The sequence below is a fragment of the Rhynchophorus ferrugineus genome, unplaced genomic scaffold (genome assembly GCF_030347505.1).
Source record: "Rhynchophorus ferrugineus isolate W39M unplaced genomic scaffold, kcgeb_rfMv2 rfM2, whole genome shotgun sequence".
Taxonomy (NCBI): Eukaryota; Metazoa; Arthropoda; class Insecta; order Coleoptera; family Curculionidae; genus Rhynchophorus; species Rhynchophorus ferrugineus.
The window spans coordinates 93,300,425-93,318,811 of record NW_027472581.1 but is presented as its reverse complement, the minus strand read 5'-3'; the positions used below and the strand labels follow the sequence as shown (position 1 = coordinate 93,318,811).

The window sequence follows — 18,387 nt, the reverse complement described above, 5'->3', positions numbered from 1 at the left end:
CTGCGATTAATTTATAATTTGTTCTATTTGTAGCATGTATTCCATCAATGTAGATCATGTCCTTAGATTATTTAATTGTTTTGCATTACCTCGGCCATATAACCTATTAGGATATATTAATCCTTTGTTTATATTTACTATCTATAATATATAAAATGAAAAACAGTCAAAATATTTTCAGATTATATTATATTTTTAATTGAAAATTAATTGTCTTTTTCCTTATTTAGAAGAAGAAGAAGCGTAGCATGTAACCGTAGTTGTATGCTGTAGAAGAGCAGAACGAATAGAAGAATTATATTTTTCCATCAACCAGTATTTCCAATATCGAAATAACTAGTATTTGTATAATAACGTAAAGGACTGGGCCTAAGTTTAATGTGGGCAGCAGAAGACATCCGGTCTTACCCAGCCTGGTTACTGGCGTGACTGAGATCATTTTTTCTTGTCGGATTTTACACTCTTGCCTAGAACATTCACAAATTCTAAACAATCACAAATATAAAGTTACGACCATGCCCCAGCAGGATTCGAACCGGCGGCTATCGCAACAGTAGGAGGACCGTCCCATCGCCTTTACCACTGCGCCACCAAGCCGGCTATAAATGGGTTTAGGTAGGTATTAAGCTAAAGTGTGTGTATATATTAGAATATAAAACACATGTATTAGATAGGTTAAATAAGATTTTTTTTACTTTTATTTAGTTATTACAACGATTATTATGTACATATTTTATTTTAAAATGTTTCTTTTTTGTTAAAAATTTAAATTTGATTATTTTTTAATTTTTAATGGGTTCCTTATTTATATTTTGAAGTTGGTTCAATTTTTTTGATAAATTTTTTTTATTTTTCTCTTTTTAGAGTTAGATATTTACTCAATAAATTACGCGGTTATTTTATTTGAGGAAAAATAGGAATAAAGAAACAATGATTGGAAATAAGAAGCGCTTCAGACTCCGAGGTCGGCTACTTAGCCTAAATGATTTGGTAAATGTTCTAACTAAAAAACGATATAAAGTTATTCTACCCGCCGGGAATAGAAGCCCCCGGGACCACCATTTGAGGGCTAAACGCTTTACCCGATACACTATAGAAGCACATGTCTATAATGTTTCTACTAGGTCTTATATGTCATAGTTATTGCTTAAAAGGCAAACTGAATGGCTTTTACACTGAACGACTTCTGATTTTCCGTCACATCAACTCAACAATAACATTAGTATACACAAATATCTGATTATTTTAGATTAAAAATATATGAAAACTATGTACGTGCCTTTAAAATTTAGGCATTTCCCTCGATTTCCCTTCTTCCCCCCAATAAATCCCGATTTGGTTCCAATGAGACCACCTTGGAAGTGCACCCTTTCAAACAAAGAATTTTGAAAATAGGCCCACCATTGACGCAGTAATAGGTGTACATACGTTAAAAAAAATATATACAGCAGAACAGAAAACCTCCTTCTTTTTCGAAGTCGGTTAAAAATAATGGACTCCGGATGTGTAATTTTGAATCTTCGTGGTTAATGCTAAAATCATCAGATTTGATAGTTCTTTACATTGGTACTTTAAATTACCACCAACAGAAACCGCTGATCAAAATACCTGCAAACATCTAGTAGTACAACCCTCCCAATTTAAATATTTTATCAACTTTGTTGATTTTGGCTTTTCACCATCCATAATTCGTAGAGCTTTTAGAACTAATGCTGAAATCGAATACCCTGTCCGAACAATTCAGTTTTTAATAATATTCTTTCAATCAATGATCTATGATTGAACTATTCATCGGAACATCATAAACTAAACTGATAAAGACAGATAAAAGATATCACTATTTAATAAACAGTCATTTGTTTTGCATGTGCAACTAGATTTTTGTATCTTTAGTAATTGTCTCTTAACTCGACTGGAGTAAATAATTCAATCAACTCACCTTCTATCCATTAAAAATCGATCGACAATCACCAGGAAACAATTGCACTTGATGTTTTCGACAGTTCTGTCTCGCTTTCATTATATTAGCTGTATTTATCCCTGACTCTGATTTCATGACGAAAGAACTGTATGGTGTAAAGGCACCATCACACACGCCTATTACAAGAACGATCGCCAGCACAAAGCACGTTTTTTTCAAGCACCGTATTGATTTAACCATCGCGGATAACGCCAAACTAACAAGTAACGTTTTTTCGTGTATATAGCCATGTAATGTCGGATATGTGTAATCTTTCTACGTATATGAGTCAATTCATTGAACAAAAATCTATATACCTTATCAAAATATCAACATATGTGTAGTTCTTCATAACTGTTCCCTTTCATATCGATATTTAATTTAGATAAATTTCTGATTGATATCCTAAATAGATAACTATGATCCGATACAGGTTTCAATCAATATAATGGCGCTAAAATGCCTATATCTAAACCAAAACGAGATAAACACCACGCAATTATTACGTATGTACCAGGTTGTACAATAAGTTCGCGTGGGCTAAAAATTTGACGTCATTTAATACTCCAACTTTCATAAAAGCTTCATAAATTCGCTTTCATAAAAGGTCGCCCACTAATCAGCTAGTCAGTGATACTTTCCTACTGATGTATAGTTAAAATAAATTGAAAAGAAGTACATAAAGCTAGTTATTATCTTAAAATAAATTCATATGTTGGTTACCAAAAAAATATTTCGAAAAACTATTTTCAATGAATATTTACTTATCATACTAAAAGTGATTCGACGAAATGGTAAAAAAATGAGCCATGCTCACCTAACGACGCTTAATTCTTATCATGGTGTTTTGGCAAACTTTCCTCTGAAAGATGCGCTTACTTTAGCACGAAAAATAAGAAATATCTAGAAAAGTTCAAGAAAAAAAGACATGAAAACTATTCTTAAGATTCTGCCAAAGAGAATTACTCTGTTAAGAAAATTAATTCAACAAAATTAACAAAAAATGAAAAATGAAAATGAAATGAATGGGAACACATTAAATGCATATCTGGAGTGAATAGTGTTTATGTTTGCATGAAATCTGACAGTTACTACACTAATTTACTTTTTTTCAATTACAAGTTTATTCTGGTTTAGTTTTTATTTCTATGAGGAACCCCACAAATTTTGTCATGTTTTAGTTACCATATTCAGTATATCTTAATCTGCAAAGGTTTGTACAATCACTTGGCTCAAGTGACCTCTTTGTCGGGTTTAATAGACTCTGCCTGTGGGGTCTAATCGGTCCTACATATTTTGTAATTTAAAAGTAAATTTAATAAACAACGGATTCTTTAAAGTAAGTTTCTTTGCATCCTAATAGCGACCGAATAATTAAACAACTGATCTAAGTACTCCTTTCCTTTTTTTGAATCGACCCTACGATTATTTGAAGTAAATCCTGATAAAGTGATATTTCCTCTGCTCTACTTAGCGATAATGACAATAAGAAAAAGTAATTCCACAGGAATGCAGTCAACAAAGGACTCACCAACTCGACTCAGTCAACTTACAACTTACAAACCGATAGTATAACAAAAAAAGGTGCAGTAAAAAAGTACTAACGCAGATATTTGACACAACAAGTTCTGATAAAAAATAAACACCATAATGGTTCGAATAAATTAAAATAAAAATAAAACAAAAGGGAAACTATCTGAATGAAGACTCAACTGAAAACTACGAAATCTACATGATGCAGTTTACATTTGAATTAGAAACAATTTGTTCTAATTCAAGTTCTAAATAACTACAGAAGAAAAAAACCATGTAATCATGCATTATTAACAGGAATGACATATAAAAAATATACCAACCAACAAGAAACGAACGTGAGAGCATAAAGGAGATAACACTTGAGGAATTACAGAATGTACCAAAAAAACAGAGGAACCTAAAAGCATCTGGTCAAGATTGCCTGGAGGTTTTATATGTATCAGAAAGTTTTGAGTTATTATTGGAAATTTAGGAAATAGAGCATGGAAAGAAAAATTAATCTCACAGGATTGTCAAATAGTCCCTAATATTCCAACGCATAAAAAGAGAGAAAGTAAAGAGAATAATAAAGACTAATAATAATTAAGATTATTCCCTGAAGATATATGAACAAATAATATAAAATCATCTAAAATCAGTAATAGGTAAAACAACAAGAGAAAGGGAAGATGTATATGAAACAAATAGTGGAAAAATTACAACTCAAATAGTGATTGTAAGAAGACAAATACTATGAGTTACATCAGAACAAACAGGAGGAAGTAATAACATTGCAAGAATATTGTCATGAGACAGACAGAAGTCATGTAAGAAGACAACATGAAATAAAACTCTTTCACAATCCCAAGTGGCCTAAGATAAGGTAGAAGACCAACTCTGTTTATAATTGTAACAGATGAAGAAATAAAACAATTCCAAGTAGATACAACAGAATATATAGTGTATAAAAATAAGGTACAATGGGAAAGTCGAGGAGTTCTTGCGAATAATGACTAATAACAAATGATAAACCAGATCACCTACGTACCAAATCGCACATTTGTAATCAACTTCATACTGAAGGGTCCCTTTTTCAGTTGAAGTTTAATATGCAGTTTGAAGAAAAAGGCGGCTGAAGGTGCATGCATGCATTACCGATTTTGACATGTGAATACTGGCTTTGATGTTTCAAAAGTCGTGATTAACACTAAAAACCAAGATCGATTTGGATAGGCAAAGACGACGATTTCCATTAAGCCACTATGCGAAGATGATTCATGTAAAACGCAAAAAGTTATGTTGTAACCATTTCGAATCGCTTGAAGGGTATGAGGTATTATTGAAAAGCTTGGATATTTTGTGCTGTATAAACTGATGCCAAGAAACATTGAAGGGCATTTCAACGAATATATACCTAGTCATGCATCAACATCAACAACAGAGCCTGATATCCACGGCTCCAAATCAATAATTTGTACTTGGTACTAATGAAAACATTAGTGGAGATCGCTATCGACTACATTTGATGCGTTTAAGCCGTGCACGGCGTGAAAAACGACCGAAATACGAGCAAAGACATCACAATGTAATTCTTCAGTATAACAATGCTCTACCACATGCTGCAAAACCGGTAAAAATATACTTGGAAACATTAAAATGGGAAGTATAACTTCACCCGCTGTATTCTCCAGACCATTCTCCTTACGATTACTGCTTGATCGGACATGAGTCGTGACATGTCTGAGCAGCACCTCACATCTTATGAAGATATCAAAATACGGACCGATTCGTGGATATCCTCAAAGATGCATCTTTTTAAAGGATGAAATCCGTAAATTGCCTGAAAAAAGGGAAAAAGTAGCGGCTATCAATGTACAATTAATTAAACCAAACAATGATCACCACAATTAAAACAAACAGTAATATTTTACAACAATAATTTTATTAGTAATTTTAATTTTAATAATATAAGTCTGAAGTAGCATTTTTTGAACTTCTAATTTCTAATTGTTTAAATGGACCTAAAAACGAAAAGATAGACTGAGCCATTATTATCGATAAGTTATTATTTGTTTAAAATATACCTCACATGTTTACCATTAAAACGTTTGAACGCACTTGCCATTTATTTTGATGAAACCAGATTTGCAACGCACGTTGCAAAACACGCACTTTATATTGGCTTCCTTTCGTTCACCTGCTGGACTTGCTATATAGCTTCTTTTAAACGTCTTCCTGTACCACTGTTGGAACCCATCGTCGACGACCTCAGTGTCTTCAGCCCGTATGTCGGCACAATTCATCAGAATCACTACTATCATGGACAAAACAAACACCTTGTTCTTTTCCATGTTAATAATTGCTACAAGTTAGGCACAATAATGCGAAATTAAACGTTTAATCTTGTTTGCCTGATGCTTAATTGTTAAAAAGCAAATAGACAATTAGGAAACTGATAACATTCTAGTTTCAACGTCAACATCATATAAATAAATCAAAATAAGTAGTAAGCTAATATAAAATTAATATAAAAATAAAAGTTTTATTTTTTTTATTAATTACATCTTACATTAAATATGCTTAGTACATTGTTAATTTACAAATTAATTTATTACCACTGTTCTGTTGTACTTGCATTAATACACAAGCAAGGCGAGTATGGGATTAATACATCAGTCGGTGTTTCCCAAATTAAAATAAAACTAAAGCACTGAAGCTAAAGTTAAAAATACAATATAATAACAGGTCAATTGAAAACTCCCCGACCTACCATAGTAAACCACATTTTGTGGCAAAATCAGTTTTCTTTATTCAACATAATTCCCTTCAATTATCTTTCGATTTCCTCTCATTATAGCGGCCCTCCAACTTTTCAATACCAATTTTGTAGTACGATTTGTCCTTTGCTTCAAAATATGCCCCAGGTTCGGTGATAACCTCTTCACTCGACGAAAATTTCTTCCCAGCGAGCATTGGTTTGAGATCTGAGAACAGGAAATAGTCGCTGAGGGCCAAATCTGGACAATGCGGTGGCTGAGGAAGCAATTCGAAGCTCAATTCATGGATTTTTGCCATCGTTTTCAATGACTTGTGACACGTTGCACTGTCTTGGTAAAGTAGCACCTTCTTTTTCTTCAAATGAGGCCTTTTTTCGGCGATTTGGGTTCTTCAAACGGTCCAATAACGTTATGTAATAGTCGCTGTTGATGGTCCTTCCTTTTTCAAGGTATTCAATGAAAATTATTCCATGCGTATCCTAAAATACAGACGCCACAATCTTGCCAGCCGACTGTTGCGTTTTCCCATGCTTTGGAGCGAGTTCATCGTGTACAGTACTAGACACAGTTACAGTATTTCATGTTTTCTTCGTCTCTTGAAATCTTGGATCACTTTATATATCCATTTGATTTGGAGGTTACCGTGCAGCTCTTCCTTAGTTACCTTAGTTACGTCCTTAGTTGATAAGCATTGCTAATTAATAGTAGCATTTTTTTTGAGTGCGCTGGATTAATAATTGGTTTGAGGTTTTAGTGCAACCCCATATTTGCACACCATATGACCTAATTGGCTTTTTGACTGATAAACCAATCTTCTAACTAACCTAAGAGTATCTTCTACCTAACCAGTACAGTTTTTTGACTCTGAAACTAATCTGATTTGCCTTTCGTCTAACATGATGTTCTCAATTTAACCTAGCACCAATTAACATAAATAGATTTGGAGCTATTAAGCTGTTTTTTTCAGTCTCTAGTCCATTTGTAGATCTTATTGACCGCTACTTGTACATTTTCTACAGAGATACACCTTTTGCCATGATATCTCAGTTGTCGAAAAATGTTCCAAGTATTGTTAATTTTATTGTTATGGTACCAACAGTATAGACCAGATACAGACCAACGACACTACCCTGCAACAGCAGCAGCATTTTACTTTTATATATATTATATATATATATATATATATATATATATATATATATATATATATATATATATATAAATATATATATATATATATATATATATATATATATATATATATATATATATATAAATATATATAATATATAAATGCTGCTGCTATATATATATATATATATATATATATTTATATATATATATATATATATATATATATATATATATATATATATATATATATAAAAGTAAAATTGTATTTTCTTTCCTATCTAAATAAATATTAGATCTAACACCAAATGTTTTTAATGAAGATGTTTTTTCTGGGTTAATTTTATAAGCTTTATTGAATCGATATATGAATTTATTAATTAACAATACAAGAATAAGATACGTTTAATTTGTTTTGAGTTTTTCATCTTCAATCCAACTGGTTACGGGCTGGACAGATTCGTCTTCGGTTGTTGTTATTGGAGGTGGATCTGTCACTTCTACCCCATTGACAAAGTGTATATTGATTGGCTTGATGTTAGCTAAGAAGAAATAAATATTCAGCGAAAAACCCGACGTGATAATTGTTGTTGAAATATGTCAAGATCAGTAACACCACTAATCGCACTTACTTGAGTTCGAAGCGTCGATAATAAAGGATCTTCGTATTGTGTAAGATTTTGTGTTTACTATTGGTTTGATGTTTTGGCGCACGCTCGTAAAATTGTGAGATGCGGAATTAACATCTACTTTGAATCGAGGCTTTCGAGTTGTTACGCTGACCTACAACATATTCTTGATTGACGTAGATCGTGTCAAGAAAATATTCAAACGTTCTAGAATCATCGTTAATATTTTCTCTAAAATAACAATGTTATATTTTATTATTTGATAATTTTTACACTTGCAGGTTAAACTAAAAAAACTTCTCCCTCACCCGGACTATCAGTTATTAAAATCGTATCTCACTGATAGACATTTTATTGTAAATCAAGGCGATGAATATACTGAATTAAATCCCATATATTCAGGAGTTCCGCAAGGTAGTGTACTAGGTCCAGTACTGTATCTTCTATATATGGCTGATCTACCCACCACAAAAATAACTACTGTGGCAACATATGCAGACGATACAGCAATCTTAGCATCCCATGAAGATCCAGTCACAGCATCAATAAACCTACAAACCCACCTGGAGCTAATACAATTATGGTTGAAGACATGGCGCATTAAAGCCAATGAAACAAAATCCACGCATATAACGTTTACCCTGCGTAGAAGAACATGTCCACCAGTGAATATCAATCATCGTCAACTCCCCCAAGCGGAGCATGTTAAATATCTTGGTATGCACTTGGATTGACGCTTAACCTGGAAGAAGCACATACTTTCTAAACGGAAACAACTGGGACTAAAATTATGTCAAATGTATTGGCTCATCGGGCGCAAATCCCTGTTATCATTAGATAACAGGGTATTGCTGTATGAGTCTATACTCAAGCCCATTTGGGCATATGGAATCCAACTATGGAGTACCGCTAGGAAATCTAATATATCCATCATTCAACGGTTCCAAAATAAGATATTGCGTGTCATTGTTGATGCTCCGTACTATATTTCAAATAAAGTGATACAACGCGATATTCCTCTAGAACCTATAACGAGTGTAATTCAACGTGTTTGTGTGAAGTACTTCAAAAGAGTGTCAGTGCATCCCAATGTACTCGCTAATCAGCTAAATATGCGACGTGATAGTGAAGTGCGTAGACAAAAACGTTTAACACCACCTGATCTGATTACTGGACATATGTAGATTTTAGAATAAGCTTTAGAATAAGACTAATTAATTAAAATAATATTTTATACAGAAGATTGCTTAATGAAGTGATTTTCTACATGCCATATATATATATATATATATATATATATATATATATATATATATATATATATATATATATATATATATTATATATATATATATATATAATATAGACATAAGAAATACTTATTGCCAATAGGGCAGATTGTTGACTCACGAAGAGTAATAAAAAAAATTTACAGCGAGAAGATTTGTAACATAGTTTGCTACGAAACTTATGTTGTAAAATTTAAAACAGAAATTGGGCAATGATTAATAAATAAGCAGTGAACACACGTCATCAAGATCTTTAATGTATTGCCTACCGCAATTTGTAAATTCATTTTATAATCATACAATATTTTCCTTTCTATATTATTCCAGTTAATAGTAGTTACAATTATGTCTGATGCTTTCCAACATGTAAATAAATGAGCCTACAAAAGTCGTTCGGTTATCAAACAACAGAAACGAGCTACGGGAGGACCCCTCCTAAAAAAACCTAGTAAAAATTCGATAGAGAGGTAAAAATATTTACTGTTACATATTATGTAGCATCTTTTGTTGCATCTTTTGCATATAGGACCTTTAACATTTTAAGTGGTCATTGAAACGAGGCATCAATATTCTTGGGAACAATAATTGATCGAAGCTTATCAAATTTTGTGAAACCCATACTAATGCCAACATACTAGATGAAAAACTTAATAAACCATTAAATTTAGGTTTCGCCCTTTGAAGTCCTTTTGACAGTTTTCTATATTTTGAAGGACGATGATTGAACAAATTTTCTTACAGTTACTGATCTCGAGTACTTGTATCATATAGTCAATCCAGAATAGCAGTGAACTCACGTCATCAACATGTATAATGTATTGCCTGTTATTGAAGTTTGAAAATTATACTGAAAGTTTTAACTTTTAACTATATTGGCTGGGTTTGATCTAAACGATTGTGACCTTTTTTTATGATAAGGTTTATTTATATGGTTCTTGGAGATTTCTCTCCTCATCTATAGTTTCAACATTAAATCAACTATCTATCAAATTTCATATATAGTATATATATATATATATATATATATATATATATATATATATATATATATATATATTCGACATTAGATATAATAATCACGATAAACAAAATTGAGTAAATAAACTTGTATGTACGCATGCACCAAACTTGGATTATTTTTTGTTTTAAAATTAAATTGAGCTCAATATGCGCATGCGCCAAATCCGGAGATGTTGTGGAGTAACGTATTCTGTATATTTAATCCAATCGAGCTGATATAGGGAGCGGTAAATAATTATTACAATGGACATGTAGATCGAGAAGAATATACAAGCAAAAACTGTTTGGATATATTATCGACATATACCTACAAAAAAGCCTTGAGTTTGGATGAATGCCTGAGGAGGCATAAATAGTGAAATCCTGAACAAGTTTTAGATAAATTGGAAATTAACAGTGATTGACTTAGTGATTGACTTAAACAGTGACTTAGAAAGTGACAATGATTAAATGAAACTTTCGGTGTATGTAATTATGATGAACCGCAGACAATTACTAAGAGATGAGAGTCTAAACAGCTAAAGACGTGTATATAATTAACAGAGTATAACTCTAGAGAATTGTATTGTAGGGTCTGAAATATTCATGTGCACAGATATTTATTCAGAAATATGCATGAGTATTAGATTAGAATGTATGAGGACATCGTGAATACTAACTGCTTTGTAGATATGGTAAATGCATTAGATAGAATGAGGGCAGTGATTAAACCTAATTGTATCAAGAAAAGTTTACACAGATTGTAAAAGAAGAAACTAGTGACAGTCATTTTGATGACTTGACAAGGATATACAGCATCGAAAGAAACAATAACTAAACGTAAAGAACGTAAAATTGTTAATTAGGTGGATTAGGCCCCCAGGGGATACCACTATATAAAAAAGAAAAGAATAACCTAGAGCTCTACTTCATAGGAGGTGTGGAAAAGAGTTCAATGCAAATATAATTAAACAGATCTAACCTGCACACTAACTAACTAAACTTTAAGTTCTTCGATAATGTATGCATTAGATATTCTGTAATGTAAAAATAAATGATATTTGATAACATTATTTTTGTTTCATTATTTTTTAAATCATAATTTTGGTTAAAACCAAATTAAACTAAAACTCAGAGTTGATGCGGCAACATTGCAACGTTTTCACGTCATGAATTCAAATAACGTGAGTTCACCGCTATATTGGATAGATAATACATATTCTTACCTGATTATTACCGGCATTCAGGCCCAAAATTTTGCGATGGTATGCCGGATCGACATCAATAATCTCAGTTTTGATATTTCCGATCATCGGGTAGTTTCCAAGTTGAAACAAATCTGATTCATTGGTGATGTTCAACATCTGCTGGTCTGGTAACATGTTGGACAGGTAGTGATTCATCCATGGTACCGATTGATAGGGATTAACAAAAGGCATCATAGGATAAGACTGGTACGGAGGAAATCCCATATTTGTTGGATACGGAAATGGATAACTGCCGATATTCTGCAAAATAGCATTATTTTATTATTATTATTTAAGCATTGTTGATGATTGATTTTGGCGTACTTACGTTGATATATCTGCCATATGCGTAATTGGCAGCTAGAGAACAACATAGAAACCATTTGGCCATTAAACGATAATCGCCCATATTTCCTATTATAAGATGATATTATTAAGAGCTCGCTAGAAAACAGTAGTAAGAACTAACCGTTTTGCGACTTCTACCCTCTTATTTAAACTACTATATTTAAATCATTTTTATATACAAAGATCATCAATTAACTTCAGACCTATCGCTAGTTTCTTCTATGCGACATAAAAAAGGTCCTAATAATAGTATAATAACCCATTTCGATAAGAAAAGATTAACAACTATCTTGACATAAACATATAACGTACTACCAAGAAATCTGCTGGGTTGTGAATTAATTTTGAGGATTTCTTGTAACATTTACTGATATTCAAACAAAAAATATTTTTCACAAACATTATAAAAAAGAGTTTTAATTATCTTTAAAAAACCTTTAAAATTAGCGAATTTGGCAACTAATTTTAAAACTTTGTTATATATATCGCTATTTTTTAAATTATTTAGAAAATGTCGATGTTTTTTTGAGCCGATATATCAATATTTTTATTTTTTCTTTCAGACATTTTTCATGACATTCTGCAACATCTGAGGCTGAATTTCTTCAATATCCTGTCAAATATTGTCTTTAAGATTATTAAGTTGTATGGTTTGGGACTTATTCACATAAACTTTTTATTTTAAAAAACCCCATAAGAAAATTCTGGTGCTGTTAAATCCGGAGATCTGGCTGGTCAGGCTAAATCGCCACACCGCAAAATTAGTCTTCGTGGGAAAACGTCATCTAATAATTGAATTGTTGAACAAGCTCTGTGTGCTATGGCCCCATCTTGCTGAAATCGCATGTCCTAGTTCTTCCTCTTCCATTTCAGCTACAAGAAAATTTCGAATCAGGATACCGTTCAGAAGTAACAGTAACTGCAACACTTCGGCCATTTAAAAAAAAATAAGGCCCAATGATGTTTCCAGCATGAATACCACACCATAGAGTTGTTTTTAGTGGATGCAATGATGTTTCATGGATTTATTGGGGATTCTGTGTTCCCCAAAACCGACTATTATGTTTATTGACGTGGCCACTGAGAATAAAATGGGCTTTCTCGCTCATTATCAATTTAGACGAAAAATCGTAATGAATCAGTTTCACCAGACAGCTTTAGGATGGCATTAGTGTACTCAAATCGTTGATCAGAATCTCTCGGTAGCAATTTTTGAACTAATTGAATTTTGTACGACAACATTTTCAAATCAGTTTTCAAAATTTGCCTTAAACTGCATCCAGAAATGTGTAACTGAGAACCACGTCTCCGAATTGATGTTTCTGGAGACTCTGCAAACACTATCGCGCACCAGAGCAACATTTTCAGGGTTACGAGACGTCCGTTGTCTTCCAGAACGAGGCCTGTCTGCTGCCGTACCGTACTGTCGAAAATTTCATCTTTTTACCTGAAGGAAGTCTCCAGTCAGTACATAATTATTTTTACAAAACAATAACTTATTTACTTACGCTCTTGTGTAAAAATATATTCTTTTTCCTTGTTCGTGTCACTATTCCACCGTCAGAGTAGTAGTAATGAAATCATTATGATGTTATTGATGGTTATTGTTATATGTTTTGTTTATTCGATACAAGTCAACTCTTATTAGAGAATTTCATCTTTTCAAAATATCATCCTCTACTATTTTTGAATCTTGCAAAATTCTATCTAATTTATTCTGTAACTACAATTTCGCTTTCTTCAGCTTTCGTTCCACAAATTCTAGCCTATAACACTTCCTAAACTACTCAACTGATTATCCAGCTTTGGTTGACGTATTGTACATTTACTAGTCTAAAACGGGTGAATGTTTACTTGTAACAAAATGCGCATAAGAGTTTTAATTACATTAATACTTCTAGTACAATGGTATATTATATGCCCTTTATTATGTTGTTATATATGTAATGAAATATATATATGTTATGTATAAAAATAAAAACTTAAGGACAAAGTTCTGAAAATCTACGTAACGAACTGTACTGTCAATGATATTGCTGTAATAATTGTCAGAAAAATACCACAAAGATTTCCCAGAGATCAAACTTGGTAAATACAAGTTCTCTTTGTAAAAAAAATCACAGTTGTTCATATTAATAAGAAGTGTAATATATTCTAACAATTACAAACCATAGCTTCATTTTAACATAAACATATACCCATATTTATAGCGCGCAAGACAGAGAAATAAAAAGAAAAATGTCTTGGCGTTTATCTTGACTATTAGAATTGAACCAAACAATAAAAATAAAATTCTTAGAATACTGTTCATATAAATATACGTTACAGTATGCAACCTAGTACGAACACAAGATGTTGAACATAATCGTATTTACTGTTTTCAAACGTAGTCGTGTTAAAAATGGCCGCCTTAACCATACTTTTGGTCTTGATAGTGTCAAATAGTGTAGCATCGTCGCGAAAGATGTACTTTCCGAAATTAAACTTAAATTTAAAGGATACGGGTAAATATATTTATGGTTAATAACACTGTTCTTTTAAATAATCTCCTAGAACGTCAACAATCTGTCCGTGGGCAATAAGTATTATTATTATAATCATCCTGACACGTAGAAGATCACTTCAGTAAATGATCTGCTGTACAACTGACGTCTAAATCTTATTCTAGATACTATTCTAACTTATATTAAAGTCTATTCTAACTTATTCTAAAAACTATTCTAGCTTATTTTACAGATTATTAAATCTCACTGTATGTGTTTATTAATTAGGTTCGTATGATAGTTTGCGTTTGAGCCTATGCACTACATTGTCATCGCTCATATTTAACTGTTTAGCGAGTGCATTGGGATGCATTAATAGTCTTTCACTACAGTACATCGCACTAACACTCTGAATCACACTCGTTATGGGTTCTATGGGGGTATTTCGCTGAATCAGTTTGTTGGACACGGAATATGGGGCATCGACGATGACTGGCAACACTTTATTCTGGAACCTCTGGAAGATAGCTATGTTAGATTTGCTAGTAGTACCACACAGTTCAACACCATAGGTCCAAATGGGCCTAAGTATTGAGTTATACAGCAAAACCTTGTGATCTAATGATAATTTAGATTTACGCCCTATCAGTCAGTAAATTTGGTTTAGTTTAACATCAAGCTATTTGCGTTTTGTCACTATATGTTTTTCCATGTCAAACGTCGATCTTAATGTATTCCCAGATATTTAACGTTGTCTGGTTGCGGGACATGTTCTTCTACAAACGGTGAATGTTACATGGGTAGATTTTGTCTCATTTGCTTTGATACGCCACGTTTTCAACCAAAATTCGACTTTGTTAAGATGAAGTTGGAGGTTTCTTGTGGCTGATATTGAAAATACTATATTTGAGTATGTTTTCCCACACTTGTGTATATATTCAAAGGGCTAGTTTTTTAAATTAATTTATAATTTTTGATACCAAACATAATATTTTAATATTTCCTCATCCAAATCAATTATAAATGTTTACATCAGATTCGATAAGAACTTTTTAATATGACGACATTTGACGATTAAGAACGCTACTATTTTGATTTATGTTATTAAAGTTTTATTATTAGTTTTAAATAATAATAGTTTCTTATTTAAAAATGGTGTCATATACCACTATACATACCAAAATAACAGTGAACTAACGCCATTAAATATTTTCGCTATTGCAAATAAAATAATGAAACAAAAATAATGCTATTCAATATAATGCATTTTAAATTATCAAAGGGTCTAAGCTACAGTTAATTATTGAACTGTTTACCACATCACATATGAAGTAGAGTTCTAGTCACATTTTTACACAGTGGCTTCCAGTGGCATGGCAGCATAATCTTCCTAGATGGCAATTTTATATCGAAGTAATGTATTTTATTTTCATATGAGAGCGTATTTACCTTATTAGGTTTAGTTGTTGTGCTTCTATCTTACATGTTTCCTTGTCGAGCGATTTTGATATGAATATATCTCACCCTATTTTCTCTAGTAAAGTCACACAGAGCAATAAATCAATACTGATTATGTTATATAGAACTAATAATCTTCAATCTTAAGCATATACGAACTCCGAAATGGTGAGGCTAATGAAACGATAAAGAAAATCGCTTTAACATATTCTGTGAATCTCCAAAAGTTCTTCCCTATTAGCAAAACAGTGCAATTAAAATTTATACTAAAATGCGAGAATTGGGATGAATGTGAATGAAACAAATTTACGGAATATAATAGTGGATGAAATAGAGCCCATCAAGAACTCCAATAATAGAAGCTTATGTAGATTCATTGTGTTTTAGAAATACATCTTTTATTTTGTCAGTTTTGTTGTTTGGATTTGCAATTATTCCTTTACTTTATTGTAGAATAATTTTCAATATCTTCAGTTGGAACACTTGCAGTTGTTTGAAATTATTTGCGAATCATACAGAAAATAGAACGCAACATAACGTGATACACAGGGATATTAATTGAAACTCGTGGTGTCATACCGGATTTCTACACAAAAAAGCGAACATTACTATAAATACGATGTAACCCCTCACAATAGCTTGATAGTTTTGGCCTAATCATCTTAGAAGGCTGTCAACTGTAACGCCTTCAAATTAGGTCCTGATAGCCCACTCTGTCAAGGACCTAGTTTTTGAACAAGTTTTTGTCAGGAAAAGTTTACTTAGAATGTCAAATAACTGCCTCACTGCTTGATGGATTGATAAATATTTAGCTCTAAATTCAAACATTTCTTCTTGTAAAATAATAATAAAAGCATAGAGAATCACGCAACGATTTTTTATAATAAGCTCCGATCGCTCATTAGATGGTAATTGTTTTTTGGTGAGCTTTTTTTGAAATAACAGTGACATAGGCGTGTTTCTAGCGTGTCTTTCTGTAAGTTTATTAATCTGGTTTTAGGGATAATTTTGAACACGTTGGATTATTATATCATCGGGATTAGGCGCTTTTCGAGAAACGAGCTTCTTAATCATTGTTGAGACGTCACCTAGGTTGTTTTTCGTGTTGACGGCCTCTTGGTTGGTTCATAGACTTGGTTAAAAAATGATAAAACAGCTAGAAATAGAAATTTCAATGAATTCGTGTGGTAAACAGTATGACTATAAATACATAAATATTATTGTTAAATTTAAAAATCGGTGATAATGTTAGATACAGTTGTTACTTACAATGTTAGTTGACTTTTTTTAACTAAATAATGAATATTAAATGATATTTTTGTTATAGAACGTGAGATCCAGGAACCAGAAGCCCAAATAAAGAAGGAACAAACATCCAGTAAGTATTATCCGTTACTAATTGACACAGTTTTATTATCTTTAATTATTATTATTCAGCTGCCAAAACAATTGAAGTTACAATAGAAAATAGATTCCTTGTCGACGTAAAATGTTTACCTGATCATGTAAAAATAGGAAGCATTTGCAAAGAAATTGTTAGTATAACCGATTAAATGATTTAAACAATTTAATAGCTATACGTATTTCAATAAAATTATCGAAAATATTTGAATTTTTTATTTAATCCTTACCTCATTACTGCACCTTCGAAACATCCACCGTATAGACCATACCTTAACCCTTCCGATTACTATTTGTTTCCGTCTCTGTAAAGCTCTCTTAATGGTATAAAAATGGCCTCAAAATATCTTATAAAAATCACTTGATTCAGTTTTTTTGGTCAAAAATCTCCGAAATTCTACGGTGAAGTGATATTGGTTTTACCAACAAAAAATTTACTTTAAAAATGCTCCTGTAAGGGTATTAAATTATCATTTTAATAATCCTTATTAAAAGTTAAAGAGTAATACATATAAGGATATAACTACATAACTAAAATACATAGTTCTTGAGTTTTCAAAGAATAAGTACTTCCTTTGTTGTTTTATTCAATAAGTTATATATTATAAACGCATCAGCCTTTTGAACTATTTAGGATATGTTTACAGATATGCAATATACAGTTAAAGTGTACAATGCTACTACAAGTACAGAATGCAAAGAAAAATATAAATACATGGTCGGTATATAAGAACTAAAGTTAAATGTTTAGGAAGAAGAGTCCATATTCTAAGATGACAAGTAAAGTATGTAAAAGCATACAGATGCATGAATATATGAATGCTACAGTATAATTGTGGCACAACCCATGACAGTGATAAGGATATAAGATACAAAAAATATAAACAAACATGCACGATATTACATAGACGCACACTATTATATTTCTAGCAGTAGTCCTGTTACGGTTAGAAAAATAATCAGCTTGTCCAGGTTCTTCAAACTAAGACAGGTTGGCCAACCGTCCTTGCGAGTTGAATCTTCGGCATTCGAGTAGTATGTGTTTGATAGACAGTGAGGAACCACATTCGACGCACAGTAGTGGACTTTTCCCCTTAATGAGATACTCAGTTCAGTGACCAATTTTGAGATGCGAGAATAAGCTTAAATT

The 18,387-nt window shown here is 32.0% G+C and overlaps 1 protein-coding gene and 2 long non-coding RNA genes across 3 annotated transcripts; 1 reads left to right on the top strand and 2 right to left on the bottom strand.

The window, feature by feature from the left end:
* Positions 1 to 5,395: 5,395 nt before the first annotated feature.
* On the bottom strand, positions 5,396 to 5,887 carry LOC143191690 (uncharacterized). Its single transcript, XR_013004588.1, has 2 exons — positions 5,560 to 5,887; positions 5,396 to 5,496 (listed from the first exon to the last, which is right to left on the bottom strand). It is a non-coding gene; the product is annotated as an uncharacterized LOC143191690 (long non-coding RNA).
* A 1,833-nt stretch (positions 5,888 to 7,720) lies between these two features.
* LOC143191683 (uncharacterized) lies at positions 7,721 to 12,045 on the bottom strand. Its single transcript, XM_076397050.1, has 4 exons — positions 11,876 to 12,045; positions 11,527 to 11,808; positions 8,016 to 8,166; positions 7,721 to 7,925 (listed from the first exon to the last, which is right to left on the bottom strand). The coding sequence occupies exons 1-4, from the start codon at positions 11,954 to 11,956 to the stop codon at positions 7,789 to 7,791; spliced, it is 651 nt and encodes a 216-aa protein (XP_076253165.1). The 5' UTR covers positions 11,957 to 12,045; the 3' UTR covers positions 7,721 to 7,788.
* Positions 12,046 to 14,229: 2,184 nt separating this feature from the next.
* LOC143191688 (uncharacterized) lies at positions 14,230 to 17,442 on the top strand. Its single transcript, XR_013004587.1, has 3 exons — positions 14,230 to 14,399; positions 17,164 to 17,214; positions 17,274 to 17,442. It is a non-coding gene; the product is annotated as an uncharacterized LOC143191688 (long non-coding RNA).
* The last annotated feature ends 945 nt before the right edge of the window (positions 17,443 to 18,387 follow it).